Source organism: Struthio camelus, chromosome 27 (genome assembly GCF_040807025.1).
Source record: "Struthio camelus isolate bStrCam1 chromosome 27, bStrCam1.hap1, whole genome shotgun sequence".
In the NCBI taxonomy this organism is placed as follows: domain Eukaryota; kingdom Metazoa; phylum Chordata; class Aves; order Struthioniformes; family Struthionidae; genus Struthio; species Struthio camelus.
In genome coordinates this window covers 2595778-2623298 of record NC_090968.1, presented here as the reverse complement: position 1 = coordinate 2623298, position 27521 = coordinate 2595778, and the positions used below count along the sequence as shown (strand labels likewise).

At 47.1% G+C, this 27521-nt stretch overlaps 2 protein-coding genes across 15 annotated transcripts in view; both read left to right on the top strand.

The window, feature by feature from the left end:
- Positions 1-104: 104 nt before the first annotated feature.
- TMEM230 (transmembrane protein 230) lies at positions 105-16817 on the top strand. 8 transcript variants are annotated; one of them, XR_011136487.1, is made up of 7 exons: positions 105-260; positions 2878-3005; positions 3534-3656; positions 4622-4790; positions 7615-7756; positions 10895-10990; positions 16491-16817. XR_011136487.1 is itself a non-coding variant. In XM_068920821.1 (5 exons), exons 2-4 carry the CDS (start codon positions 2907-2909, stop codon positions 4760-4762), a joined length of 363 nt encoding a protein of 120 aa, XP_068776922.1. In that variant the 5' UTR covers positions 105-260; positions 2878-2906; the 3' UTR covers positions 4763-4790; positions 16579-16817. The 8 variants fall into 8 exon arrangements, 4 of the variants coding, with proteins under 4 accessions (XP_068776922.1, XP_068776921.1, XP_009667669.1 ...); XR_011136486.1 differs by having other exon boundaries at positions 10607-10990; positions 16579-16817; XR_011136485.1 differs by having other exon boundaries at positions 10607-10990.
- Positions 16818-17794: 977 nt separating this feature from the next.
- SLC23A2 (solute carrier family 23 member 2) overlaps positions 17795-27521 on the top strand; it is a 57766-nt gene continuing 48039 nt past the window's right edge. For 5 of the 7 annotated variants that reach the window (XR_011136484.1, XR_011136483.1, XM_068920815.1 and 2 more), the window contains exon 1: positions 17822-17948. The gene's annotated coding sequence lies outside the window, so the exon portion shown is untranslated. Of the gene's footprint in view, positions 17949-27521 lie in introns of all 7 variants that reach the window. The other 2 variants (XM_068920816.1, XM_068920814.1) reach the window with 2 other exon arrangements.

Genomic DNA, 27521 nt, shown 5'->3' with positions numbered 1-27521 from the left:
TGGACTGTCTTGCTTTCCTGCATGGTGCTTGCCTGTGGGACCAGCATGTATGGCCTTGCCAACCTGCCTAATTGCGCTGCAATTTCAGCTGCGGAGGCTGTGTGAGGCTCAAAAGCTGGCTGAGCTGAGCCAGCAAGAGGCTGCTGCCGTAACCTGGAAGGAAACGACTGGTGTCAGGAATAAACTTCCTGGGTTGGCCTGCGGCCGGGGCAGCGCGGAAGGAGCGGCAGCGGGAGACATGGGCTTCCCCAGCAGCACAGGTAGTGGGTAACTGTCTTTGCGCCTCTTTTTATTAATATTTTGAATCTGTTAAGCTGCCTGAGCCACGGCGCGCTGCGTTGGGAGGGTTCACAGACATGTTGTGAACTTCCTGTCTAGCAGCGGAGAAACCATTTCGGGTTCGAAGGAGGGAAATCTGATGCTTTTAGTGGGTTAGCGTTGAGGTTTGAGCCCCTAAAGGGGCAAGAGATGACTTCTCCTACCTCTGCTGTTGGCAGAGGGCGATAGAAGTTTTTTGCTGCTCTTTAGGGGAAAAATAGGATTACGTTTGTTCAAGCGTGGCATTTGCTTTCACTTGCGTGCTCGCCTTGCGAGTCTGTGCTCCCTTCTGGAAGTCATCTTGCAGGCAGTGCTGGTTCTTACTATGCTTAAAAAGTGACTGTAGCACTTCATGCTAGTGAGCTTAAGTAGCAAGCATGCTTCAGCATCTGTTCGCCTCTGAAAGAGCGCAGCGGCAAGCTAGTTTCTGATTTTGACCCGTTGTGGAGCGCAGACGGCGTTCCGCTAAGCTCAGCGGGCTTGTAACAAGTTTGACCCTTAAACACGCGGACTTAGTGAGCGTGTTCTGAATTTGTCCTTCATAGCCTCTTTGGTTAGCAGGGTGACTTGCAGGGCAGGAATCTGCTCTTTCACAAGGGTAAATTGGAAATAATTCTTAGGAAGCCGGGAAGGATAGCTGGGTAAATAGCGTGACAGTCAGTGGAAAGCCGGTCCCATGTTCCTTGAGGCTGAAGCGAGGGGTGGAGAGTCAGGAATCTGACACAGATTTCAGATGTGCTAATTGCTTCTGGGTCCCTCATAACTCCTGTCTACCCCAGGGCATGTGGGGAGGCCTCTGGGGTATTAAAAACCCATAATTATGGTTTCAGAGGATTAAAAATTATGGATGTGTACAAAGCTGAGGATGTGTTCTCCCTTTGGAGGTGGGTGAGGTGCATTATCAGCAGAGATAACGTGTTTTGTCTGTGCTTGCTTTTCGTACAGAAAAAGCAAAAAAAAGTTCAAGTTAAATGCACAGCAGAGGCAACATTGGGCTTTAACTGCTGCAAATTAAAAATTCAGTTCTCTTTTTGAAGGAGAGAAATGCAACAGCCATGGGGTTTGAGTTGAGAGGATGTTGGGCTTTCTCACAGCAGTCTAATTTGCAGGAGGAAGAAACCTCTAGCAAGGAGGATTATGGCAGGAGGAGCTTGTCTTACTCTGCTAGTGAGAAGATGACAAAGGATTTCAGTTAAAGGGGAGCATAAAGCTATTACCTTGGATGTCAAGTAGCATTATGGAGAGAGCGTATGTATCCCTCTAAGGGTAGTTGGGATATGCATCCTTGGGGTTTTGCTTGTTTGAGTTTTGAGGGGGTTTTTGAGAAAATAAGCTATTGAAGGAGGAAGGCGCAGAGCTGTCAGCCACTGGCTCAGGAAGGGTATATTTTGCATCGCTTTCGGGAATCAGTAGATGCGTAGGGCTGCAGTTCAGGTTTGAGGCCGTGTGCGAGCGGGTAGCTGAGATGCGGCTCCCGTGCTGGCGGGCTGAGGGCTGCGGGTTGTCAGGCCGGCTTAAGCTCTGGCTCGGCAGTGAGTCACGCACGCGTTGGCGGCAGGACAGGCCCTGGCTTCGGCTCCCAAAAAGTCAGGTTCCGTGGTGCGGTTCTGCCCGTCTCCCGCGTACAGTCCCCTGGGATGTCACTGCTGACAGCAAAACCACAGGGCTTGGAGTCACAGCGCAGCGAAATTGCAGGGTACGACTCTGGTGTAACTAAATAAAGCTCTGCCCTGAACGCCGCCTCCTTCGCGGCGCTGCTCTAGAGAGACGAGTGACCTATGCGTCTTAGCTCCTTGCTGTTTGCTTGGTTACCTCATCTGCTAATGTCTTCAGCCCTCATCAGGCTCCCTCTGTAGTCACGGATCGAGCTGTCTGAGGGATGACAGCTCTGTTTCAGGCTAGCTTCCAGTGGATTTTTTTGGTTTGGGTTGTGTTTTTTTTCCCTTAATGGCTACATTGCAAAAAAAAAAAAATTCTTTGCTGGTTGAAAGGCTGCTTTTTTCTTGGGTTTATTTGTTAGTCGCCTTGTTTAGAAGTAGCTGGAGACCTTGAACAACTCCCTGCTGAAACCGTGCTCCTTGCAAAGCAGTCTTTTGGCTGCTTGGGCTTGTGAGCTTGCTGAGGAAGGGGCTTAGCCCTGCACTGGCTTTCAGCATCCTGGACAAGTGTATAAGGATACTTGCTAATGAGCCTTATGACACCCAAATTCATATTCAACTTGCAGGGTCTATGGTGCCTGGCTCTAGGGGAGAGCTTATTTATACCTGGCATTATTCAGGAACTTCTGTCATGTTTTAAACATGTTCTACTTTAATCTGACTTTGCTTTCAAATATCGACATGCCCTAACTGTCCCTTTCCTTGCAGTTGAGGCTTGGTATTTTAGGCTTATATACAAAGCTTTGTCTGACAAGATTTAACTCCTGAAAATGAAGATGTCTTTGCTTAGCACAGGCTGTGTGTGTGTGTGCGTGTCTTAATGAACTTGATCCACATGTGTCTCAGGCTCTGCTATCTAGATTGCTCTGATTTTATTTCTGTTCTTGCATTTGTTTTCCAGGTTCTAGTTGATGCCCGGGCCTCCTTGTTATGATGCCGTCACGCACCAACCTGGCTGCTGGGATTCCCAGCAGCAAAGTCAAGTATTCCAAGCTCTCTAGCACTGATGATGGATATATTGACCTGCAGGTAAAAAGCGGGGAGGAAGACATCATTGCACGGCTGCTCTGACTGTAAGCTGCAGACTGCTCGGAGAGGCACTATAACTTTGCCTAAGCGCGTGAAGCTGCTTTTTGTTCATCTCCACCAGTGCAGCCTCATATTGGAAGGGCACAAAGGGCTGGGCTACAGGCCCAGCACTTCAGTCCTTCTCCAGAAAGTCTACGTAGAGCCTCACTGTGGAAAACAGAACTGCCTTGAGCCATGCTAGTGCTGGGACGCAGCTTATTTACTAGAGTCGGCTCTATCTCTTCTGTGGAGGGAGGTGAAAATCTGAGGATGGATATTGATGGCTGCAAGCTGATGGAGCTGATCCCCTTGCTGGCAGGGACACGAGCAGAGCTGTTGCTGTGGCCGTGCCGCACGGGCCAACACCTGCAGTGGCTTGTCTTCTGTCCTTCTCCCTGCTAGTTGTGGGATTCGCGTCTGTGCTATGGCCGGGGGTAGGGGGGAAACGTGCTGATTTTCATGCTATTTAATGTTTGTCTCCATATGCAGTTCAAGAAGAGCCCACCAAAAATCCCCTACAAGGCAATTGCGCTGGCTATAGTGCTCTTCATGATTGGGACCTTCCTCATTATCATAGGAGCCCTCCTCTTGGCAGGGTATATTAGCAAAGGGGTAAGTGGTTTGGGTGTACTTCTGTTGCAGATGTTATTTTGTTTCCCCTCCCCAAAGCCTGCTGTGGACCCTTGTGCTCAGGCTGGAAGTTGAGAGCAAAAGACCTGTGAAGCAAGGAAGTAATCCCCCGCAGCCTCACTGGTGTTTGCTGCCAGCTCTGTTTCTCTGGCAGCAAAACCCTCTGCCGCCTTTAGTTGAGCAAGACTGGAGCTGGACTGGAGATCTGCGAAGAAGGGCTGGGTTTCTGTCCTGCCTGTGATGTGGTTTTGTTTCAATGCTCCATAATTGTGGCGGTCAGGTTGCTGTCTTGATAAAACTTTATGCTGTGCTCATTGCTCTCCTAAGGAAGGTCTTTCTGTAGGAGATCTCTAACAGCTATATAGGACACAGCACTATTTTCCTTATCTCTCTGCACTTGCATTGAAAGCATCAGGGAAGAAAGTGGGTCTGTGTTTGCATTTGACGTTGTGCTCCACTATTATGCGCTTCTCCTTTTACCTCGTGCGGCACGGGATGGCTTTACAGTTGGCAGCTGCTTATCGTGCTGGAAACATCAGTGTTTAAGCTGTATCGGAAGCGGTCCACGCGTAGATAGGAGAGCTCGCTTTTGGCCAAGCGTGTAGGACTGAGCCTGTGGTTGGCAATTTTGTAGTGTGATTAGTGTTTGAAGGAGCCACCCCTCCTACCCGAAGGGAAGGTTCAGTTGAGGTTTCCTGTAGTAAGGAGCAGAAGCCAGACCAGGAAGAAGTATTAGAGCTTTGTTACACTGCTTGAGCTTGCAGAAACAGAGGGATTTCTGACCTGAGCTCAAGTTTAAGTTACTGTTAGCTAGCCAGACCTCAGAGACAATAGATAAGGTGTTTTGCTTCACTAAGCCCTGTGAAGCGGGATGGGCAAGGGAAGAGCTGCTACAGATCTCTTGCTGTTGCACTTAAGGTTTCTCCTGTTTTGTCCCTCTGCTGCAGGGAACAGACCGTGCAATCCCTGTGCTGATCATTGGGATCCTTGTGTTTCTACCTGGCTTCTACCACCTGCGTATTGCGTACTATGCTTCCAAAGGCTACCGGGGTTATTCCTACGACGACATCCCAGATTTCGATGACTGAACCACGTTCTAGATCACGTTGTAATTAGGTTGGTGATGAGAGCTGTTAGCTGCCCTGGATATTTGGGGGGGGGGGGGGAGGGGGGAGGAGGGGGGGAGAGCATAAGGCTGTAAATGAAGTAGATCAGTCACAAGATGCTGCTTTCTGGTGTTGTAAATATAGTGTTGAGGTGTTACCAGTTTCTCATTTGAGGGAGTTTTAAACATGGGATTGACCAAAGGGATTGCAACATTATGTGGGGAGAACATGTGATTGATTTTTCCTCTTTTGGTTACGTCATGCTGGTTGCTTGTAAAAAGTTCTTCTTGGGCAAGGAAATTTTAGCCATTTTCCAAAAATAGATGAGCCAGACAGTTTCATCAGCACAGATATTTGTTTTTCTAACTATTTTCTAGAGTTTATTTTCGTTTTTGAAGAGATGATGGATATTCTGGGGTTTATTGTTGCAAACAAGTAGCAGATCCAATTTTTCTGGCGCTCTGTCCCTCAGGCGTTTCCAATGTACTTGTCTTGTGTTTGCATCTGGAATAATGGAGTCAAATTCACGCAAGAGGGATAACTGCACTTGCATGAAATACTTGACAGTGCATTTGCTACACAACTCCTCTTGCTAGAATGATAAATTATTTACTTGGCTAACATATTCCTCAGAAGCGAGCAGTTTCCCATGCCCCCTTTTGGCAAAATCCAGTTGTCATGCTTTAAAAGGACTGTTGTTGGATTTGGCTTATTGTCTTACGCTTAATGGAGACAGAGGGAGAAGAATTGGAATCCAGATCAGGATTCAAGTGTCTGAATACCAAAGTTTTTTGACTAGTGAGGAGATTGGAGGCACTTGAATTGTAGCTGTCTGTATGTACATTTGGGATCGTTTTGTCCTCCTGTAGACAATATGCTGTGCATAATTCCCTAGACAAGTAAAAAATCTGTATAAATTTGTACTGAATAAATCTAGTTTGTATTGTTTTGCTAGCTTCAATAATATGTTTTTCTGGGGAAACAGACTGATGGCTCTATACTTGATGTAAAGTAAAAAGTAGGTGTCTCCTGAAGCGGAAATGTTCTCTGTCCCAGAGAACGAGTGCACAACAAGTAACAGAAATACGAGACTCAAGTATATGTATCTAATATGAATAAACTTCACTATATTCTGCATGCAGTTCAAAATCTCATCTTTTTCACATTCAGAGGTAGGAACGTGTGCTAAAAGTTGTTCTGGGCAACCAGAGTTAAGACTCTGCTGTTGCCCACAGCTTCCTTTTCAATGGCACAGGTAGCCACTGCGATCAGCAATAGGCTCTTGGCTGGGCCAGGAGCTTCAAAACAGCTCCGTGTGTTCCAGGACTCTTTGTGGAGGGTTGAAGGGGATGCTCTGGCACGTGGCAGTGCTGCTCGCTTCTGGGAAACTGGAATTGCCCTCGGCGGTGCAGCAATGCAGAGTGTCAGCACAGATTAACTCCTTGAACTTAGCATGTGCTGCTTAAATGTGTAAGGACCCCAAATTTCCAATTGCTTTGATTCAGGGTCCAAATGCCTGGTTTTTTTATTGTGCCACATAACAGCAATGTCAGAATATGGCTTGCAAGCTAGTACTGATAGTCTAGAGTCATTTCAGGCTAGAGCAGATTGGCCTTGGAGGTGTTCTCGTGAGCAGAGAGGGGTTCAGCAGTCTTGTCTCTGGTGCCGAAGGAAGTGGTAAGTGCCTCCTGCTTCTGGAGCCCAGCTTTCCGGGCTCTGCCTGCCTGCTGAAGCCCTAAAATTTGGGGAGGGTGATGCTACTGCAGCAATTATCAGTCAGCGGCAAGGATGCTGCGATGGGGCGGACTGAAAATTTTCGTAAGGAAGAGTGGCAAGTCTGTCTTTCCCCTGCATCTCTCCCCTAGTTGGACTAAACTGGCTTGCGTGTGCCCATGTGTCATGCCCTGAGGAACAGCCTGATTGAATTCAGGATGGCCCTTTGCGTCTCCGGAGGGAAGGCCAACACGTTCCCTCCTGCCCTGCTGCGTCATGCTGGCCCTGGCCCTTGCGTTCCTGCCACTGCCAGCTTCCTGCTTGGATGTCAGCCCTGCTTCCCAGATGTTGTCGCAAGCTGCTTGGCAGCAGCTGAAATCCAGCAATTAAAGCTGGGTCTGGCCAGGAGAGCTGATGTAAAACCATGAATCAGCCCCTATGAGAGGTTAGGAATGTGGGTTGGTTTTTGGGAAAGGGGAGAGGAAGCAGAAGGGAAATTGAGCTGGAAAAGGCAGAGGGGGAGGGAAAAGATGCTTTTAGGTTTAAAAAAAAAAAAAAAAAAACAAAAGTGAGAATGATGGGATGCAGAAAGCAGGGAAGCCTGGGGCAATTGTGAGGGGTAAGTAATTGTAGAGAACAAGAGAAGAGTGTGCTGATGCTTCTGGAGGGACAGCAATTAATTGATTTATTTTTTTATTTGATAGGATCAAGGTCCTTGGGCAGCACAGTGTAAATAACAGCTGCTGCTGCCCTAGTGCTGCCAGGGCTGTCTGTATGAGCAGTGGACAGCACTGTGCTGCTAGGCACAGTGACATTTTCCTTTGTACAGGGATATTTTATATCTAATTTGGAAAAAGAAATTCTGGGGGGAAAAGATATGAGCAGCACTAGAAATATTTATATCCAGGCTGCTTCATTCTTTGAAAGCTTATTTATTGTATTCCACACATGGTTTTCCTCCAGGGTTTAAGTCTGTATATGTTCAGACTATTGACTGTCCAGCAGTATACCAAATACCTGGTGTTCATTCTTTCTTACTAAATAGGCTAAGTTTACATTTATTTTGGAAGAGTGCAAAATTTTACTGCATTTTTTTTCCTTTTTGCTGCTGCCCCCCTCAGTGGCTGTAGAGCACGGATGCTTAAACCGGGAGCGACAGCTGTGGCACGAGGGAGCCTCGGCTAGGCCTTGTGGTGGCTATACTGGGACGAACTCGCTGGTTACCAATTACCTATGCTGATCTGCACAGAGGAGGCGTCCCAGGTATGTGAGGATGAGGGACAGAGCTGGCCTAGCCCAGGGTCACCGCAGGATCCAAACCCAGCTGGATGGGGAGGTCCAGCATGCTCTGCTCTCTGCTGTCTTGAGTGCTAGAGATAACATCCCTGGGCCGTAGATGCTTTAGTTTCTGATATGCAGAGCGCCTGGTGCAGACCCATATAGCAGGGGTGTTCCTGTGGTGCAGGTTTGAGCATAATCAGTGCTGTCAGCTCATTTTCTTAATGTTTTCCTTAAAGCCCAACCCCAGGCATTATGTGAGCATGAAGGCATTGCAGTTTTCCTTCTCGACGGTGACGTTGCCCACGTGCTGTTGTTGCAGTGCCTTTGCAGACACGTTACAACAGCATCTTTCAAGTTTTTCCTCCCAATCCTGTCGTGCCAGGGGCCCGTTTCACATGCTGCATGTGTGATTCCTGCAGCTGGCTCATCTCCTTTGCGGCCTTGCTTGGCCTCCCTGAATACTTGGCTGTATCCCCGCGTGCCCAAAGCACTGCCAAACCCCGCAGTTAATGGCTGCACTCCTCAGTTCCCCTTCTATAAAACAGGTATTGTGGATTTTTTGGGAAGACCTAACTCGTGACAGTGATGAGGATAACGGGAAAACCCCAATGAAGAAGCTCTTGGTTCTAGAGCAGGGCTTGAATGGCAAATAAGGCACAGGCCTCACGCTGATGAATGAGGATAATACTGAATAGCTATTTCCTTTATTGAGCATCATCCATTCTGGGCGCTCAGTGAGGCAGCTGCCTCGGAGAAAAAAATAGTCAGCATTTATATAGCTCGAAGGGGTGGTATTATGCACAGAAGCTCTGGAGCGAGAACAAGCACCCATATTTCAGGCTTCTGTAGTCTGTGAGCACCTGAATTCATAACCCCAGTGATGTCACAGAATCACAGAATGGTTTAGGTTGGAAGGGACCTCTGGAGATCATCTAGTCCAACCTCCCTGCTCAAGCAGGGTCCTCTACAGCATATTGCCCAGGATCACATCCAGACGGGTTTTGAATATCTCCAGGGAAGGAGACTCCACCACCTCTTTGGGCCACCTGTCCCAATGCTCTGTCACCCTCACAGTGAGGAAGTTTTTTCTCAGGTTCAGGTGGAACTTCCTGTGGTTCAGTTTGTGCCCGTTGCCTCTTGTCCTGTTGCTGGGCACCACGGAGAAGAGGCTGGCCTCATCCTCTTGACACCCCCCCTTCAGATACTGGTACACATTGATGAGATCCCCTCTCAGTCTTCTCTTCTCCAGGCTGAACAGGCCCAGCTCTCGCAGTCTTTCTTCCTAGGAGAGGTGCTCCAGCCCTCTAATCATCTTTGTAGCCCTCCGCTGGACTCTCTCCAGGAGTGCCATGTCTCTCTTGTACTGGGGAGCCCATGTCCTTCTATTGCTATTCTGTGCGGTGCGTTTATATGGTTATGTCCTTATTTTAATTCCATAACGTTGCCAGGGAGACATTTGGAAACACTATTCCAGGGGCCCCGAAGGCTGAGTTAGCAGCCCCAGAGAAACCCCCCAAATGCTCTTTTATTTATAAAAGCAAAGACTCATTCTAAGTCAATTCCATGATTTTTTTTAAGTGGTTAAAGCTAATGAAATTTCCTGAGCACCATCACAGCAGAGCACCAGCTAGGCAAGCTCTTCGAAACCTCTAGGTGAAGAAACTGAGGGGAGGAAACAAGGTAGCAGCAGAGGCAGGGGAGGCCCTGGGTAGCTACAGCCATTAACAGCAAGATGTGAAAACTGATGCTACACCCTAAAGGGCTTTCTCTGTTCCTCCTTTGCCATGGCTCAGCACTAGCAGCACCTTCTGCACCCCCCCCCCCCAGGGCAGAATGGGGGCCTGTCCCCTCCTCTCCAGGGGGCTCCTTGCTGCCACAGATGCCACCAGCCAGGCAGAGTGGCCACCAGCAGCTCCATCTTGGAGCTCTATGCCACATGTAACTAATGTTGATTTCTTTTTTAATGCTTCCTGCAGCTGGAAGGGAAGTCAGGCAGCAGGTCCATACCAAGCAGTGACATTAAGGCACAGCGCTGAGGAGCCAACCTGCCTCCCATGTGCTCTCTGGGGGACCTCAGCAGGACTCCAGGGGACATCTTATGCCCCAAGGTGCTGCCAACAGCCATGCAGAGACCTCTGTCGGCTCCAGCGCTGCGTAAGGTTGGGGACAACAGGGACACGGGGTTTATAGCAAGGTGGGGATCCAACACCGGTCATGGCCGAGGTCCCCGTTGGGACATCATATAGAAGGGGCCGTGCCTAGAAGGGAGGCTCTCCCACGTGGCAACCACAGGAGACTCTTGAGGGGATGGAGATATGCTCAACAGCAGCAAGGTGCAATAGGAAAACCCTACTTAGGAAAACCTAAGGAAAAGCCGAAGAAGCATTGGAAGCGCTGTGCTGGTCCCGAGCAGCTCTGTAAAAGGACCCCTGGAGAGAAGAGGCAGAAACTGGGCTGAGGAATTTGCCTGCAGAGCTGGGTGCTGGTAAGGAGGCTGGGCTGTTCAGTAGGTTTGTTACCGATTTTTGTCCCACAAAAATATTTTAGTATAAGCCATGTGAAACATCTGTAGAGAGGAAGGAGAACGTGATGACTCGCTTGAAGCATGCTGGATATGTCCTGTGTACTATAAATATAGCCATAAAACAAACACTTTGAACAAACAGCACAATCTGCAGCAGCATCTCCAGGGCTTTTCTGGTACCCATCATGAGAGCACACACCGAGATGAGCCCTGCGGCGGGGGTCTGCTTTCTCTCTGTCGACTCCAATTAGCCAAATTCAGCAATATTTGCCACCGAGTGGCTCAATGCTATATTACTGCTCTTACAGCGATATGGATTTTGCCTGGCATAAAAGAAGACAGAAACCCTACGGGGCAGGAAGAGATGACTTGGCGCAACAGCTCTGTCCCTTCTAATCTGATTTCTGCTACGCTCAGCTTACGCTGGGGTCTAAACGAGTTTCTCCACACTCCTCCCCTTCGTGACTCCTTAAAAGTCCCAAGAACCAGCCCATTCGTGCAACGGCTCCTCGCATCTTCTGCCTTTCTCCAGGCTGCTCCCTGAGCCTTCTCCTTGCCTTCCCTGGGCGGGTGTTCATCCTGCTCTCCTCCTGTAGGATATCCACCTGCAAGTCATCTCCAGGACACTCGGCATCTGCCCTTCTGTGGGCCCTCCTCACTGTCCTCTGGAGCTGCAACTCATTGATTCAGTGGTGAGTGAATTGCCTGGCCCTCGGGTCTCTCTGGCCTCCCAGCAGCTAGCAGAGGAGCCAGTCTTTGGTTTGCCTCCTCAGGCAATCCTGCCCTCATTTTCCCCTTCTCTGGCCGGTGAAGACCGCAGGCCAAGAATACGCTTAGTCTTTTTTCCTAGCATTCAGCCCCAGCTATGCCTTCATGCTGCGAGGAAGTCGAGATCCAGGAAAAACTGTGGTATGCCATGTTCTGCACTAAGCGTGTGAAATGTAGACATGCACGTTCACAGGGTTTCTTTTTCTCCTTCCTTAATGCACAAGGAGCTTGAGGTTTTTAGGAATGCTGGATTTAACTAAAAATAGTCCAGGCTGTTCAGTGGGCTATGGCAGATTCCTCCCTCCCAAGAGAATTGGCTTTGTTCTGAGATGGAGCCAAGGGTCAAGGTAAAAAAACATCTTGCGGGGGGGAAAAAAGCTTAATTGCAGATTAGAAAAGATTGCTTCCAAAAAATTGTATCGACCTTTTGCTGCTGCAGCCTGGCTGTTTTGCTTCTCCAGGTTCAGTCAGACTTTGGTGTGTGCTGGTGGGGTATATGTTACCTTGAGGCTTCGCTCTGTGCTTTCACCCGTGTCTTTTTTGTGGCCTGTGTGGCCAGAGCTTACTCATGGCAAGAATCAGGAAGCAAACATTTCCTTCCGCTCCTGGCTGCATATTGTACTTGTGGTGGATGTTGAGCCATGATGCTGCCCTCCGTCTGTGGAGCAGCATAAAGGCTGCTCTTGGGGCTTGTCTCCCTGACAGTACCATGGACCTACAAGAGTCATATATAACTTTTGCAGTCCTGCTGCAATTACAGTAAGGAATAAAATTGCAATGTATCTTCTCTGAGAAGGCTGTTTCTGCTCCTGCAAAATAGCAGTTTTGGCACAGAAAGCATAAATTCTGTGGGGGAATCGCCATTTTAGCCTGAGCTGGCAAAAGGAAGGAAAAAAAAATCCACCAGTCACCACTAATTAGTTTTATTTTGAAATATTTACTTGGACTGAAGTAGTAGCTGCTCTTAAGTCTTTAAAGGATTAGCTGCCTGCTAGTCTGTAGTGCCTGCAACCATTTATTTAAGCAGTTGCTGCAAATCATGCTGTTAACCTGTCATGCAAGGTTTTAACCTTTCTTTTCTTGACAGTGAGAAACGCATAGTGCACGCAGTCTTGCTGACGTGACAGTGGGAAGTTATTACATCCAGTCAGGTCCTCTGGATTCTTTCCCCAGCGTAAAATGCTTCTGGTAGGAGCTGAAAGATAAGAGATGAAAACAGTAATAATTCTGTATTTTACATAGGCTATCACAAAGCCCAGCTATTGAGGGCTGTAAAAAAAAGTTTAGGGAACATGAGATGTTTGCAAAAACCCCAGCCACGAGGACTTCCACCTCTGAGCTTGTCCATGGTGTGTTGCATAACACTGTTCTCTCCAGGTAGGATGTAGCGTTTCCATTGCGCCGCATCCCCATGTTCGGTTGCATTTGTCATATGTTGCATCATATTTAATGCAAGTGGCTGAAGCAATGTAACAAAACCAGGCTGCCCGGGAAGGGCTCACACCTGCATCGGCTTCTGAGCTAAAAACTATATTCAATAAAGGAAAATGCACGTGAATTTAGGGAAGCTTCCTGCAGAACCTTGACACGAAATGCTGCACCAAATTCTTAGCTGGCACGAACTAATTTCAATTAGAGAGGCCACTGTGATACAAAACAGACTTTCTTTGTGTAAGAGGTTTGGGCAAGAGCTTTCTGCTTTGCTCAGCTCCCTCTTTATATCATAGTCTCACCTAAGCGAGGATTATTTTGTACTCTCTTGCATGTAGTGTATTTAGCGCAAAAAGAGAAGATCTCAGATCTTTAATGCTACAAATACTAATTAGCATCACTGTATAATTTTATATTGCTTATTTTCATTGATATGCCATTAGAAAAGGTCTACCAGCTCTTACAATATTCATGTTTCCCATCTCTCCGAATACTAACAGAAAACGTAGCAGCACGACTTCTTCACAGTTATTTTGGGTTCTTCTTTTCTGGGCCAAGTGTCTTATTTTCTAAGCCTCTGATGCTGCAGGTCAAGTGACTCCTCTCTGCCAGAGCTTGCCTGAACTTTTATTTAATGATACTGCACCAGACTGCTTGGCAGGAGTTACGAGCAGCAGGGAGGTGGGACTTGCGCACACAGAGCAGGCAGGCAGGCAAGGAGTTAACTAAATGAAGGGCAAATTGTGGTGAGAACTTGGAGTGCATTTTCCAGGCTCTGCTATGGATTTCCTTTGTGTCCTTTCATCTGTCAGAGTCTCTACTCTGGTAAAAGGGGCTGCTAGTCCTTCCTTTTTTCTATTTTTATTTAGGCCGTGAGCCCTTCAAGGCATGGGCCGTACCTTAACCTGTGTGCAGCGGCACAGCGGGGAAGCTCTGTCGGGAGGGAACTATAAATAGTGAGCCTGTCCACCCCTGTGGCATCCATGCTTGCTATAATTGCCTAGTTTGCACTCCTGTAACAAGTGTTAGTTCAGCTGTTAGGGAAAGAAGGAACTTGAAAGTATTGCCACAGACTGTTTCCAGCTCTCTGTTTGCCCGTTTAGTTTTGGTTTGGGCCCAGTTCTCCCTTCTGGCTCGGGAAGTTCTTCTTTTTCTGGCCAAGCAAATGAAGATTCCCAGCAAAGCATCTATTTGGACAGTCCAATTTCAGAAAAAGCTTTTAGCGGGCTTGCTGTGGGGCTGCCTGTTTCCATCTTCAACCCGTGCCTCTGCACAGTGCTCATTTACTGTCTTTTGCAGACTCAACCCCCCACCCCCACCCCGTGAGCAGCAACGATCATTCTCCTATCGTTCCTGACATTGCTGTGTGTTTCTGTAACCAGACGTTCGCATGATGAATTAAATGAGTCATGGGGAGATGGTGGATAAAAGCAATGACAAAATCCAAGACTGTCCTTTGCTCTCCGAGCAGATTGTGGATGTTCTTTCTAAATTACTTGCAAGCGGGTTCCAGTAATGAAAGGTTGGACAGGGCTCCTCTCTCTGCTGAGATGCATGAGGAAGCAGGTGTGCTGCTGTCCATTCTTTGCAGAGTAAAGGGCCCTCTTTTGAACCCCCAGTGGAGGTGGTTTAAGAAAACATGTTTCATTCTGTGCTACAAAAGCCCTCTAAAGGGATCCCATGCGACTTCTACAGCACTCCATGTCCACACCCTTCTGCAAGCAGATTAAGTTGAAATAAGTCACTCTTTGGCCTGGTCCTGCCTACACACACGTGTCAGCAGAAGCTGCTGTGTATCGCTGCAGCTTTGAACAGCAGCCACATGTGGAGTTTGATGCAAGGTGGCAAAACCTAACTTGTCTCCTGCCTGGAGACCACCTCTTTAAAAGATGGTCCCCATTGGATGGGGAGCTGCAAGCAAAACACTGGTGCGGGTGTGCACCAGCAAAGCAATTGCGTTGGGAGTTATCAGGCCCGGACTCTTGCACTGCCTTTTCTGCTGCCGCAACATCTCCAAGCGAGGAGATGCGGCTCCAGCAATTTAGCAGTGTCGGCAGCCAGAAACTGGCAGGAAAAGAGAGCAGGGAGGATAAATCCACTTTTCCAGTCCCCTTCCTGTTCTCGCTCCTCCTGGTATACAAGGGTGTTCTCCCTGCTAGTTGCAAGGATAATGCTCAAAAACCTGGCCTGGAAATGAACTCTGCAAAGTGAGTAAGCACATCTCCTCCTCCTCCCCGTGCCAAATGCAAGCCTTGCTCCTGACTTGGTGAGCTAAATCTCAGCTATTCAGTACTGCCCCTGAGGTTCTAGACATAACAGCATCAAGAAAATTAGCTATTCATCCAAAGTGTGAGCTGTCCGGTTGAATTAGTGTTACTGTAAGTGTCCTTGAATACTGTTACTCCTCATATTCATTGACAATGTTTGCATGAGGATCGTGCGGCTAGTGTGCTGCGACGCGAGCGGTCTTCTAGTGAGAAGCACAGGAAGCTGTTCTGGGTTGTTTGTACCCTGCTGGATTCTGAAAGCTGGTCTCCATTTGCAAAATATTTTGCATATACATAAATGAAGGAAGGTCTCCTTTCCCTGGAGCCACCAGAGGTAAAAGCATGTTGATGCTAACAGCAGGGATCTAACAATTCTGCAGCTATGCAGAATGCTTCTCCTTTTCTGCTATTGATTTATTTGAATTGGGCAACTGTAACTTTGCAGCCTCTGCTATTTATCTTTCTGTATAGCAAGCACAGCAATACATCTTCCTCTTGGATTGCTATCTGAGGCCTCAGTAATTTGAGTACTTGGACCAGAGTAGGCCAAGTCTGAGATCCTTGGACCAAAAGTCCTATTTGCTATTAAGAGCACTTTCTGCTAATTAAACCTCATAAAACTCTTCCTGAGTCTATCTCCATTCTGCAGATGACAAAACTGAGGATTTTGCTCTGATGATGGACTAGGAAGTATGTCACTCAGTGTTAAAAATAGTTCACACAAAGAAAAAACTTTTGTCAGCTCTAATTTCACATTACGCTGTGGAGGGGAGGAACAGCAATCGAGTCATGATTCTCCCCAAGATGAACCATTAAAGTATATGTAGGTCAAGGAACCTAAAATGGTGTTTTCCACTAGGTGGTGATAGACAGCGTTTTTAAAAGGGGTAGTCCGCTTTCCCTTTCCTGATGTTACGGCATAGAAACCCCCGGTCTCTCCAGTTCAGTGTTCTCTTCCACACATCTGCTGCTCCGTATTTTAGAGGAAGATGAAAAAACGTGACTGCTGGTGAGTTATAAGCAGCCTTTCCTCAAGGAGCTTGCTTTCTCCTCCCAGGCAGCCACTGAGATAGCAGAGGGTTAGTTTTGAGGGTTAGTTTTAATTTTATATAAGCTGGTAATAGATACTCTTCTTATCCGTATTCATGTCCTGTGCTGAGTTGTTCTAAGTTCGTGGACTCCACCTCTGGTATTCACGTAGGATATTGTTAAACTGATGTGAGGCAAATTACGGCTTTGTCTGTTTTTTTTGGTTTTTGGGGTTTTTTCCCCCCCCTTGGACAACATAAATAGCAAATGAGCTCCTGAACCCAGATTCCAGAAGGATCCTCTTTGGCTGTAACTGGGTGTGAAGTTTTGATTTGGTGTTTTGGAGAGCCTGTGCTCAGATCGGTGATTGACCCTGGGGTTTTGTCCCAGCCAGTAGCTGGAGTGGAGGTGAAGAGCCTCCTGACTCTCTCTTTAATACCCTGAAGGATAACTTTAGTAACATCGAAACAGTTACCAGATGGAGGTTCTCTCTACTTTTCTTTAAATCTCTAACCTGATGAAAATGGCTTGACCAAAATGAGGTGGCCCTTTGGCTTCACCTGAAAATCTTGAATAAACAGGGGGGCCTCCAGCCAAAAAGATTTCAGCATTTAAATTCACGCCGGTGGCATACGTGTTGCATCTCAAGATAACCATGACCTTCCACAGCCCTGTCCTTAGGATTTTCATTTTACAGAGCCATGAAAAAACAAAACGACACTTGGGGGAACGTGTTCTTTGAAGGTTACCCCTGACTCTCACGATGTTGCGCTCCCTGGCTGCAGGGAAGGACACAGCCCGGAGTCGGGGCTCCCCAGTCCCTGCAGCAATGCCGCCTCATGGAGCTTTCTGGTTTCACGTGGGCACCGCCACACCGCAAAAATCAAGTCCCCCTGCTTGTGCGCTGCTCTTGAGAAGATGGTCCAGTGATTCAGGCCGGCGAATATCACAAAATAGTGTTTGCTCGTGTATGCTCTCATCCTTACTACTGTGACTATTAAAATGTTTATCCTGCGCTATGAAAGCAAGCGTAACGACTGGTTAACGCAGAGGGAGGAACAGGGGATCCAGGGCTATGCTTTGGCTTTTTAAGAGTAGTTGCAAGACTTCAGGACTAGTTGGGGGCGATCATAAGGAGGAACGTGGGCTGTGTTTCTTGGCCGCTCGTCCGGTTGGGAATCCAGGCGCAAACCGGCTGTTGCGACCGTCTAGACGCAGCACCGCCTCACCTATTCAGGTGCATCCCTGCGCGAGCTCTGAGGATCTTCCCCTCTCCTTTGTCCAGGTAACCTCTTGGATTAGGTGTGGTTTTTATAAAGGAGAATTTGCAAAGGGAAGCTGTCGCCGTTAAGATCTCGAAGGCCTGCGCCGAATAACTAATCACCGCTAATTTCTCTGGATCGCCTCCGTGGCTGCTGTTGGGAAGGACACGGAGGGGCGGACGGACACGTTTGCCGGCTGTCTGCTTCTCCCACCTCGCTTATGGGGCCCGTGACTCGTTCGAGGCAGAAAGTCACTCAACGCGTTTATAAATAACCCGCGGGTCTTTCCAGCGTTTTAACCGCGAGGACGATACACGCCGATGGTCACGGGAGAACGCCCCGCGTTTCTGCCCAGCGTAAGACGGGCCCCAGCTCCCTGCGCAAGTGAAAAGAGGCTGCTCAGCCACTTTTTTGGGGGGGCGGAAAGGGCCCAGGGCGAGCCAAGAGCTGGAAGAGCAACACAGACGGGGCGAAAGGGCGCGACGGGGGCGTCGCGTCGTCGCCCGCCGCCGAGCGCTGCCTGCCTTGCCTCGCCCTCCCCCACCGTTTTTATTTTATTTTTTAATTTTAAGGAGGTTTTTTAAAGGAAAAGGGGCACGCGGGGGAGGGGGGGGGGTGTCTCCCCTCAGGGCCCGCTGCGCCGGCTGCCGCCCCGGGCCTGCTGAGCCGCCATGGCGGCCGGGCCCTGAGGGGAGGAGGGAGGGAGGGAGAGAGGGCGGGCGGCGGGCGCCATCTTAGCGGGGGCGGAGCGGGGCCCGGCCCGCCCCTCTGCTCTGCCTGCCGGGGCGGCCCCGGCCCCGCCGCACTCGCCGCTGCCGCCGGAGCGGGAGCGGGAGCCGGAGACGTCGGTGCTGCCGCAGCTTTCCGCGCCGTTTAGCCGCCCGCTATGGCAGGTGAGCCCGCCCGCCTTCCTCCTCCTCCTGAGGGAGATACCCGAGCCGCGCCGCCTGCCCGCCCCTCAGCCCGGCCGCGGTCACCGCCGCCCTCCCGCCCGCTGTCACCTCCATCCCCTCTGCCGCGCGGCGGCCGCCTTCCTTCCCTCCCTCCCTCCCTCCCTCCCTCCGCGGCCCCCGCGGGGGCTCCCGCCGCTCCCCGCGGCTCCGCCATCGCCCCCCCCCCCTCGCCGCGGGGCTCCACCATGTTGCCAGGCTGCGCCTCACCTTGCCCTCCTTCCCCCCCCCCCACCCCGCCGCTGTCATCCGCACCGCTTCTCCCTCCCTCCCTCCCCCGCCGTTTCATTTCATCTCCTTCACGCTTATTATTAGCATCGTCATTATTCGTTTATTTATTTATTTATTTAAGCTCCTCCGCCGGCCGCCGTTGTCCCCTGCGGCGTCGCTGCGCGCTGGCCGAGAGGGGCCGGGGCGGGGGGGGGGCAGGGACCCACCTGGCGGCGCGGCCTGCGCTGGGCGCCGCCGGCGGCGGGCACCTGCCGGCGCCGCTTCCTTCGTTTGTTTCACCTTCGCTCGTTCCCGTATTCGTTCCGTTTGAAGCGTTTGAAAGAAAACGGGTGGCGGAGCGGCCGCGGATGCGGTGAAGAAGGCAGGTTACTTCTGCGCGGCTGCTGGAGTGGGGCGGCCTTCCACCCCGCCTGATCCCGTCCTCGTGATCTGCTGGGAGGTGGTTTTATCATCGTTATTTTTTAAATTATTTTATTTTATTTTTTAATGATCTGCCTGTTCGGTAGCGCGGGGTCGCGGCACGGGGTGTTTTCTCTTTTAGGGTTTTGGCTCTGCCACCGGTGCCGCGCACAGTTTTCTTTTGTCTTAAGGGAGATTTTTGTCAGAAGTAAGTGGGGTGGGGAACCGAAAAACCCCGAACGAAGCTTGTCCCTAACCTTTCATTAGTTTTCATTACTTAACGTTAACAACCAAGTACCTATGCAGTGCATTTCTGTTGCTACTGGGTTTTTTTTTTTCTTAATAAAAGCTTTAAAAAAGATGAAAAGGTAGGGGAGAACTTAATTCCTGCCCTTTCGTTTTGAAGCCACCGTTGTCATATCTGTAGGCTGAGAGGACAAGCGCTTAACGCAGCTCCGGGTCCGCGCTTCCCCTGCGTTGTGTTCCTCAACCTCCCCAGGTGAGTGCTGGGCCGGGGCTGGCCCCCGGCGTGGCAGCTGCAGGCAGAGCCGGTAGAAGATTCTGGCAGGAAAGGGAAACCCCCAGACGGTTTTTAAGACAAGGTAAAGATCTCGCGTGTTAATTTTTTCCACCTTGTTATTTGCCGCGTACTGCCGCCTCTTTTGGCGTGAGCGCCGTGCCGGGTACGCGCTAGGCTCCCTGTTGAACGTGAGCAGCGAAAACGTGGAAATTGCCAAATGCTCCGTGTTCACGGGAGCCTCCCAGCTGTGATTGCGGCGCGGTGTTGCCGTACTGGAACAAGCTTTAGCCTAGTTTAAGCTGAAATGAATGGCTAGTTTGGTTAGTGGTCTTCCTGGCACCTGGAGTTTGATGCAGGCTGTAAAACGTAACAGAAAAGCAGAAGAAATACTAGAGCAATTAGCTGCTGGTGTGCTGCACGCTGCCAGAGCTTGACTTCTGCTGTGCACTTTGATCTGCCTAGTGATTTCACTATAGATAAGGGATTATTGCAACAAGTAGCTCAGATTAGTAAACTGGAAAATAATCCTTGAGATAGGTAGAACGATTGGATTAGTAGTTGAGGAGCTCTTATAACCCTGCTCCTAGCTTCAAGTCACAATACGGATAGCTTGGATTGAGAGCAGTATTAAATATGGGGTTGCACCAAAGCAAATTCAGCATTGGGTTAACAGTGAGGTTAAACGAGCCCTGGGATTTTTATCACGGATTAGCCAACTAGATTAACCAATCCTTTAGCTTTCGTAAAGATGCCTACAGGAGTTGAAAACATCGATAAGGAAAGGAGCTGGGGACTGCTTTTCTCCAAGGTGGTGGGTTGGGTTCCTGCTGTTCCTTAACAGGCCACGTTCATGTGGTTTAAAATCCATCCCAATCTGTTACTTGTCTCTAAGCCTTGCTCTTAGCTAGGCTTAGATTCTGTGAGTTGCCTTCTCGAGGCACCTGGCTCTCTTGTTGAGTAGATGTAAGGAGCAGGATGGAAATCAGATCCTCTGAACACGGCCTCGTGCTTATGCTCCCCCTTAAATCAGGAAACAAATCTGAAGGAAAAACAGCTTTTCAAATAGTAGGGTAATTTGGGCTGCAGGTTGATGAATGTTTCTTCTGGTGACAGCACCAACTTCAGCAGCCCCTATCCCTCACGGGCTGCATGTTCCCAGCCTTTCAGTGACCCCTCTGCGGTGCTGGTACAGTTGTACATATTGCTGCTCAGTGAATAAGGTCAAGAAGCTGTTTGGGAATAGTCTTTTTCTTTTTTTTTCCTGCCTTGTTTTTATTTTGAAACAACATCTGTTTGGAGAATTTTTACCTGTTCCTTGCCCTACCTGAGCCACAGGTAGGCCTGTCTGTATGTCCTTAAAGCCATATTGAATGATGCGTGTGTTTTTTTTCTGAAGATGACTGGCGATAGAATTTAAATGCTTTCTGGCCTAGAAGCTAACAGGGAGTTGAATTCCAGTGGAAAATAAAGGTCATATCTTTGTTAATGTTGGTCGGAGACAACTTTCCTCAATGTGAGCTTAAGCTAATAGCGGTGTGATGTTTGTTGCTTTTTAATTTTTCCAATAGAAAATGCTATGACTGTTGGTTTTCCCCATATCTGCTTGAAAGTCTCTATAGGAGAAGCTGTTTGTGTTATTTACTATTTCACATGTTTTTTAATTGGGTATTTTGGGGGTTTTGAGTTGGGTTCTCTTTCTTTGAGTCTGTTATGTATTGGGGTTTTTTTCTTTCCCAGTATAACCAAAACTGTCGACTTCCTCAGACTATTGGACTTTCCTGTTTTGATGTGACGTGACTTTGTTAGGTGCTGTTTAGGTTGGTTGGAGATTGTTCAGAGTTAAATGGGTGAAACTTCACCTGTTTTTTAGTATGGATTCCTCAAGAAGTAGCTGTTAAGCTGCTGTAATGACCCAGTCTGAACTACAGCAGTTAACCTCTTCTAATCCTTGTGTATACAAGGGGAAGTAAACTGGCACACCCTTGAGAGCTATTCCAGTTCACTTCAGATTACAAGGTGATGTCCCATGCAAGACTATTTTGGAAGAGGTTATTCTGCTGTAGCTGTTCCTATCAGTTATCTTTGTGTGAACCCAGGAGGAGGAGTAGTAGGAAAGTCAAGGCTGAAAAGGTGCCTTGGAGCCATTTCTTAATAGGTTTGTTTTACTTTCAAACGCTTCTTTATGCCTTTCTCTTCAAGGTAGCAAGAGAAAGTGCAGGTGGCTGTGCAGAAACGTTTTTCTTGGATCAAAGGTGATATAGTTCACGTATTGGTGAAAAAAAGTTACTTGTATCAAGTACTGTATTTACGAAGCCTTAGTGGTCATGAGATGGTCTGCCAGCAGTCAGTGTGTTTTTATTTTACCTAAAAGCTGCAGGAAGAAAACATTGGCAGTCAGGATGAGTAAAGGGATATGGGTTATGATGTAGTGTAAGGCAGGAATAAAATAAGTCATGTAAAGAGAGAGCCCTTTGCCGTGTTCCCTAGCTGCTCCCTGGGGTGAGGTGCATTAAGACGTTATGCTAACTTCGTGGTGCTGCACGTAACACTTCTATCAATGTTGGGGAGTATATTTTCATTACGGGCAAATATTTTTACTTGATAAGTGGCCCGATGGCAACGTTTAGTGGAAGCCAGAACAGAGATCTGATGATATCTGGGCATTTTCAAGTTACGGGAAGGAAATGTCTAGGTGTTCCCTTGTGCGTTTGTTTTTGCAAACGCAGGGAGAAAGCATCTACCTTTGGACATCTGGGTGCTGTATTGAAAATAATTGCCCCATATTTCTTTTATTTGAAATGAATCTAATTGTCAATTTTGTTGCCGTGGTAATTTTGCCAAGAGAAAAGCATCTTCTGGAAAGGGAATGAATGTTTTGAAACATCACTGGCACTTGGTGGGGGGGGAAGAAGTGGGAGGGGAAAATTAGTTTTCTACTTTTTTCTTGGAGCTACTTGGGATAAGAAGTATCATGCTCTAGTTTTCTTCTTTGTGCTAAAAATTGAGCTTTGCAATTTCTGATGCCAAACATAGCAGCACAAATGTAGATGGCATTAGAAATACCGTCTACGTGGCAAAGTACCGTCTCCCTAATGTTCTAATTGACTGTGTGCTCTCGGAGGCTGTGCTTTTGAAGAGTTATTATTTTGGTACTGAATGATGCCATCAGTCCAGCAAGTAGTGAGTCATTATTCACACTGGGTCTGCACAGAGACTGGACCGTTTCCTGGGCTATGTGTGCAGTGCCCCCGGAGTAGCTGGGCCGAGCAGAGTTTGAAAACTCTGGGTTTGTTTCGGGGCAGACAAATTGGCCGATGAAGTCCCAGCCAGGCAAGAGAGTCCCAAAACGCGCGTCTTGGTTATCTGCGTCCTGCATAGCTAGAGCATAGTGAAATACCGCTTGTTTCTACCTGTCTCTTCAATTTGGTGCTTTACAGAAGAGTGAATGGGCTGGAGACAACTGCAAAATACTTTTCAACAGGTTTATAGTTATGGATTCATCAGTCTAAATCTGCTCCTCTCTCTGTTCGGAGGCCGGAAAAGAAAAGTAAGTCGTTGCAGAGGGCTGGAGGGGAATGTCACTGTGAGTGCTCTTACCGCCCAAGAGCCTGGTGGGTGTTCTTTTTTTGGGGTGGGAGCTGAGGATGGTGGGTTTTTTCCTTTTTGGGGGAGGGCAGGGAAGGGAGGTAACCGCTTCAGGAGAGAATGAACTTTGTCCTGATCTGGTGAAAGGGAATTTCCAGAATTTCTTTACCTCCTTCAAGCGCAACTGGGGGCGCGTATTATTTTCCCCAAGTCTGTATTGTTAAGCATGTGAGAAAATTGGCACATGTTGTATTACTGTGTCACACGTGCCTTACCATGATGGCAAAGTTGAATTTTATCTTGTGTATTATGGAGGCCAACATATCTTCCCCTTCTGTGTAAGTGATGTTTTGATCTTGTGTTTGTGACAGAGAAAATGAGCTCTGCCTGATAGTTGTATTTTTAGGAGAGCTTGGGAGCAGATTAGTCCAGTTGTAATTGTGTTTGAGGAGCTGTTAGCAGCAGCGTGATATCTATGTTTTTGGACTTTCAGGCTCTATGTGGTAGAAAAAAAAGGACTGAACTTGTGTGCGTATGTGCATGCATGTACACATGCAATCGTTTTGGATGTAAAGCAATATTTGCTTGTTATTTCCTCTGTGATTAAATGGACTGAGGTCTTAATTCCCTTTATGTTTGCTTGAGGTTAAAATTGCTTGGAGTATGAAGACAAACTGGTATAAATGGTGAAGGAGAGATTGTCTCAACATTTTTATGTTTTTTGACCTTTTTTAAATCTAATGACAGGCAGAACTTGACTTGGGAAAGTCTGCACGTCCCTAAAATTTGTCACCGGAATTTATTTTCACATCAAATTATTGTAGAGCTTGTGGCGTTTGAGCAGTTGGCGAAAGCTTTTTGAGAATGCGTTGTAGATAGCAGGGAAGTAAAAAAAAAAAAAAAAAAAAAAAAAAAAGCGACTTCAGGGGGAGTTCTGCGTACTTACGTTCCTGGGTATTAACCTGGTGTCTAGATGCCCCTGTAAGTTTAGGCTCTCAATGGAGTAACGCGTTTTAATTGGCCTTGCTCGTATTTGTTGCCTGGCCATGAAACAGCAGCCTAGGGCGGCAAAGCCTAATTTAGTGGTACGCTGGCTATTAGTACACCACTTGTAAGACTGTAAAAGTTATGAGAGTGCAGTGCAGTTCTGAAGCTTTAATAGAAGGGTACCTTAAACACTTAGTAAACTAAGTGTGCTCTTAGCTGTGTTTATATGACAAGGTGGTTAATGCGCTATTGGTGAGTTTGTCCCAGTCCTTCAGTGCTCTGAATGTCGTTGACCTAATATTAGCAATGGGAGGGAACTGCTGGAAATCTTTGACCGTCGGAGTCTGCCATTAAGCAAATTTTATTGATTACTATTTTTTTTTTTCTAGCACAGAGGTAGTGATTTTGTTTCCCCTCTCCCTGGCCTTGTTACTGTTATCGCTTATCTTTGTCTTGTATTTGAATGTATAGTTCAGTATTTCCATGTTGTGGTGCTAGTGGGGAAAAAAAAAAAGCATGCGCATATGTATGTTTTCATTAGTATGCAAGATCATTTAGATGCTTTCAAGAAAAACAGGCACATGACTGCTTGTTGTGACTTTCACTTTTTATTTACACGCTTGGAACGGAAATAAGAAGCTGCACTGAAAATCTAGGAACTTTGTGTGCTAAATAAAATTAAAAGGTCCCAAAGTTAGTGGGTTTTAATTGACTGTGTTGTGATAAGCTTTGAATGTTTATGGAGCGTTTGAATCCTGATGGCAGGAAGAATTGTTGTTTTGTGTGTTATCCTCTGTTTAGATTCCTGTATTCAGAGCCTTACTGTACCTCAGCAAAGGAAACGTACCCTTGCTTTTGCAGATGACCATAAAAATTGTATTTGGTGAACTCTAAAGTACCAGCTACTTCGTGGGTTATAGCAGGCTTTTTCTTTTGTAGTACAGAATGAATTGTTTCTGCAAGTTGTTAGATGCTCCTGATTCAAGGAGCATCTCAAGGGTCATATTTCAACAGCTCGGAGTTGTTGATGAGAACTCAGAGTGCAGTTTCCTGATGAACATCTCATCGTATACAGGCCAAACCAAAGGAATAACGTGGATTTAGGCCGACAAAGATGAGATTGGAGCTCCAGATCGCTATTCTATAGGAATGCCTGCAAGATATAACTAGAGTTTTCTCATGCCGTTCTGTGTCTCTTCGTATCCAGGAACAATAAAAGTTACCAGCTGCTTGTCGATACTGGAAGTATGTGTCTGTAGCGGTATCGTGTAATTTTGCGTGCAGAACATTGTGAGATCCATCTATTGTAAATGTCATTTTACTGGGCTGTGTTCGGGTTCAGGTTTGTTCAGATTGTTAGGCACTCATCGATTACCTGTAGGTTTGTTTTTCCATTTAGAACGCTTTTAAAACAAGCAAAGTACATAGATTTTTTTGAATTTTTTTTTTTAATGCTCAAATGTTCTGTTTTACCATAACAAAAACAGTGTACTGAATTCATTTGTTCTTGGGGAAAGCTGAAAACTGAATGAGAACAGCGTGGTAATGTCAAAGCAGAAAAATAGAATGGTATAAATGGTAACCTCAGGTGCTGACTGGCCCGAGTGCTTGAATTTTCTTGGATGCCTAGCGACATACAGAGGTCTATAAACTCTTGAGTCAGGCTCTTACGCAGTGGATTTCCAACAAGCTGACATTTCCACTGCCTGTCTCTTTTGTTTGCAAATATCAGAAAAAGAAAAGGAAGGAGACCTCAGCTCTAGTTGAGATGGTGAGTGATCTTTCTCATAAAAACGTTGATCTCAGAAGCCCCTTGTGTGGAAGGGGAACTGCTATGATGGTGAGCCCTGAGTACTTGTGAGCGTTGGTTGCTAATGAGCCTTCATCTTCTTTGGAAGGGACCAAACAGCTTTAAGCATCTTCCTAAAAAGCACTAATAGGGCAAAGCTGTCAATTAAGCCTCCTATTAAGTTTCTTAATGTAGATGAGCGTAAAACCAAAGAAGTATCTGACCTCTCATCCTAGACTGCTCTGCTTTGATAAAGGTTTTATGATCGGTGTTAGTCCTGTTATAAATAGCGCTTAGCTGTGCTGTTCCTTACTTTCTAAGCCTGCTGAATCTTAGACTGCCGAACAGTGCAGTCAGTGTATTAAGATCCAAGTATAATTACTGTTTTTGTTCTGGAGGCTGTTGTGACGGATAATGTTTTGTTGAACGGCAGGTAATAGATTTATTATGGCGACAGCACAGCATGTGGGTATCTTCAAAGGAGAGTATATCTGTATTGGTCTTTTTTCCTCTTAATTATTCAAACGGAAAATTTTGAGGGCCGAATGTATAACTAAATGATATCACTCCAAATAGTAGCTGCGAAGAAATCTTGCGTTTTCAGTGATGCCAATTAAGTAAGAATAATTGTGATTTTTCTTTAGTGGTGCTATACAGACATCTGCATAATAGTCCTAACGCTAAAATGAAGAAACCCATAAGGTACAATATTGAAACCACAGTACGTTGGCTATCAAATGTGTTGCTTTACTGGCAAAAATCACAAGAAAAGTATTCCATTAAGTGTTGCCAAAATATTTTGCATAAAACACTTGTCTTGCTGAAAAGAGAAAGCTTTCTTTCAATAAACTGTAGCTGCTATAAATATTATTGTAAGTAATCTGAACTCTGTCAAAATATTGCACTTTTTTGTGATTTCCTGAGCGATCAGTACAGTATTAAATGGACTGCTCAATTTCTGTCGCTTAAGTTGGAGAAGAATTCACATAGAGCCACCTTAAACCTTTTCATTGCTTGTAGGGATATTTAATGCATTTATATATATTTGATGTGTACTTAATTCAGTGCTTAGGTGTGAAAAAGAAAAAATCCCAGCTATTGGGCTAAATTTTATCTTGCATCTCTTCATCTTAGCATGCAGGCTAGAGGTCCACTACGTTTCAGCAGGTCCCTGTTACCTCCTGTCTCTTACTGATCGTCCCTGTGCAGCGACAGGAACGTCTGAATTTGTGTTACCGTGTGAACTTCTCGGGCAGCAAGCAGGATTCCCGAATGCAGATTTAGAAGGGAGTAGATCGAGATTGCGGAATATGTAAACACTTTCACCTAGATCTATCTGAAATATGAGCATGGGAATTTAATGAGCAAGTCTGGCTAGACACAAGCCTCTCTCTATAAATGCTTCCAGGCTTGTTGTGAAATTAATAAATTAGTAATTGGTTGGCTTAACGTGTGGGAATACAATGCAGGGTTGCGTACAGTTGTTTAGTGTGTGGGCAGAAAATAAGTAGTGCTGGTGCAACTTATAAATCATTAGTGGCTGTAATTACTTGATTTTTTTTTTCCCCCCTCCTGCGGAAGGATAAATGACTATGGCCAACCATGCTACGCGTTGTGACCAAAGCCCGTGGGACAGACAGTTGGTCAACAACTATCGGTAAGAAAACCTCCGCAGCGATGGCTTAATTAATTGTGCCCTGCCCTTTGCCATGGAAGAGCCCCAGTTTGAGCAGAAGGAACTTATCTCGCTGTTCCAGGGGCTGGCTCCGCGCAGGGACTTGGGTGCTGTAACGTTCAGCGTTGCGACAACTTACTTCTGGGTGGGTATTGTAGTAGATGCATCACAATTGCGCTCACAGCAGTCAGCGCTCTGAAGCCAAAAGATCCTTGGCCTGCAGGACTAACAGTGCCGTTTAACACAGTAAAAGCTTGCCTGCACCAAAGCACGTGAAGAATCATTCTGTCTCTCCCCCTCAATGCTTGGAAGCCTAGCAACATTTTTGTC

Bases quoted from the DNA above. Each gene is read 5' to 3' on its own strand.
- TMEM230 (XM_068920821.1), top strand. From the start codon at position 2,907: ATGATGCCGTCACGCACCAACCTGGCTGCTGGGATTCCCAGCAGCAAA. The intron at 3,006-3,533 runs GTAAAAAGCGGG...CTCCATATGCAG, and splicing joins ATGGATATATTGACCTGCAG to TTCAAGAAGAGCCCACCAAA. The intron at 3,657-4,621 runs GTAAGTGGTTTG...CCTCTGCTGCAG, and splicing joins CAGGGTATATTAGCAAAGGG to GGAACAGACCGTGCAATCCC.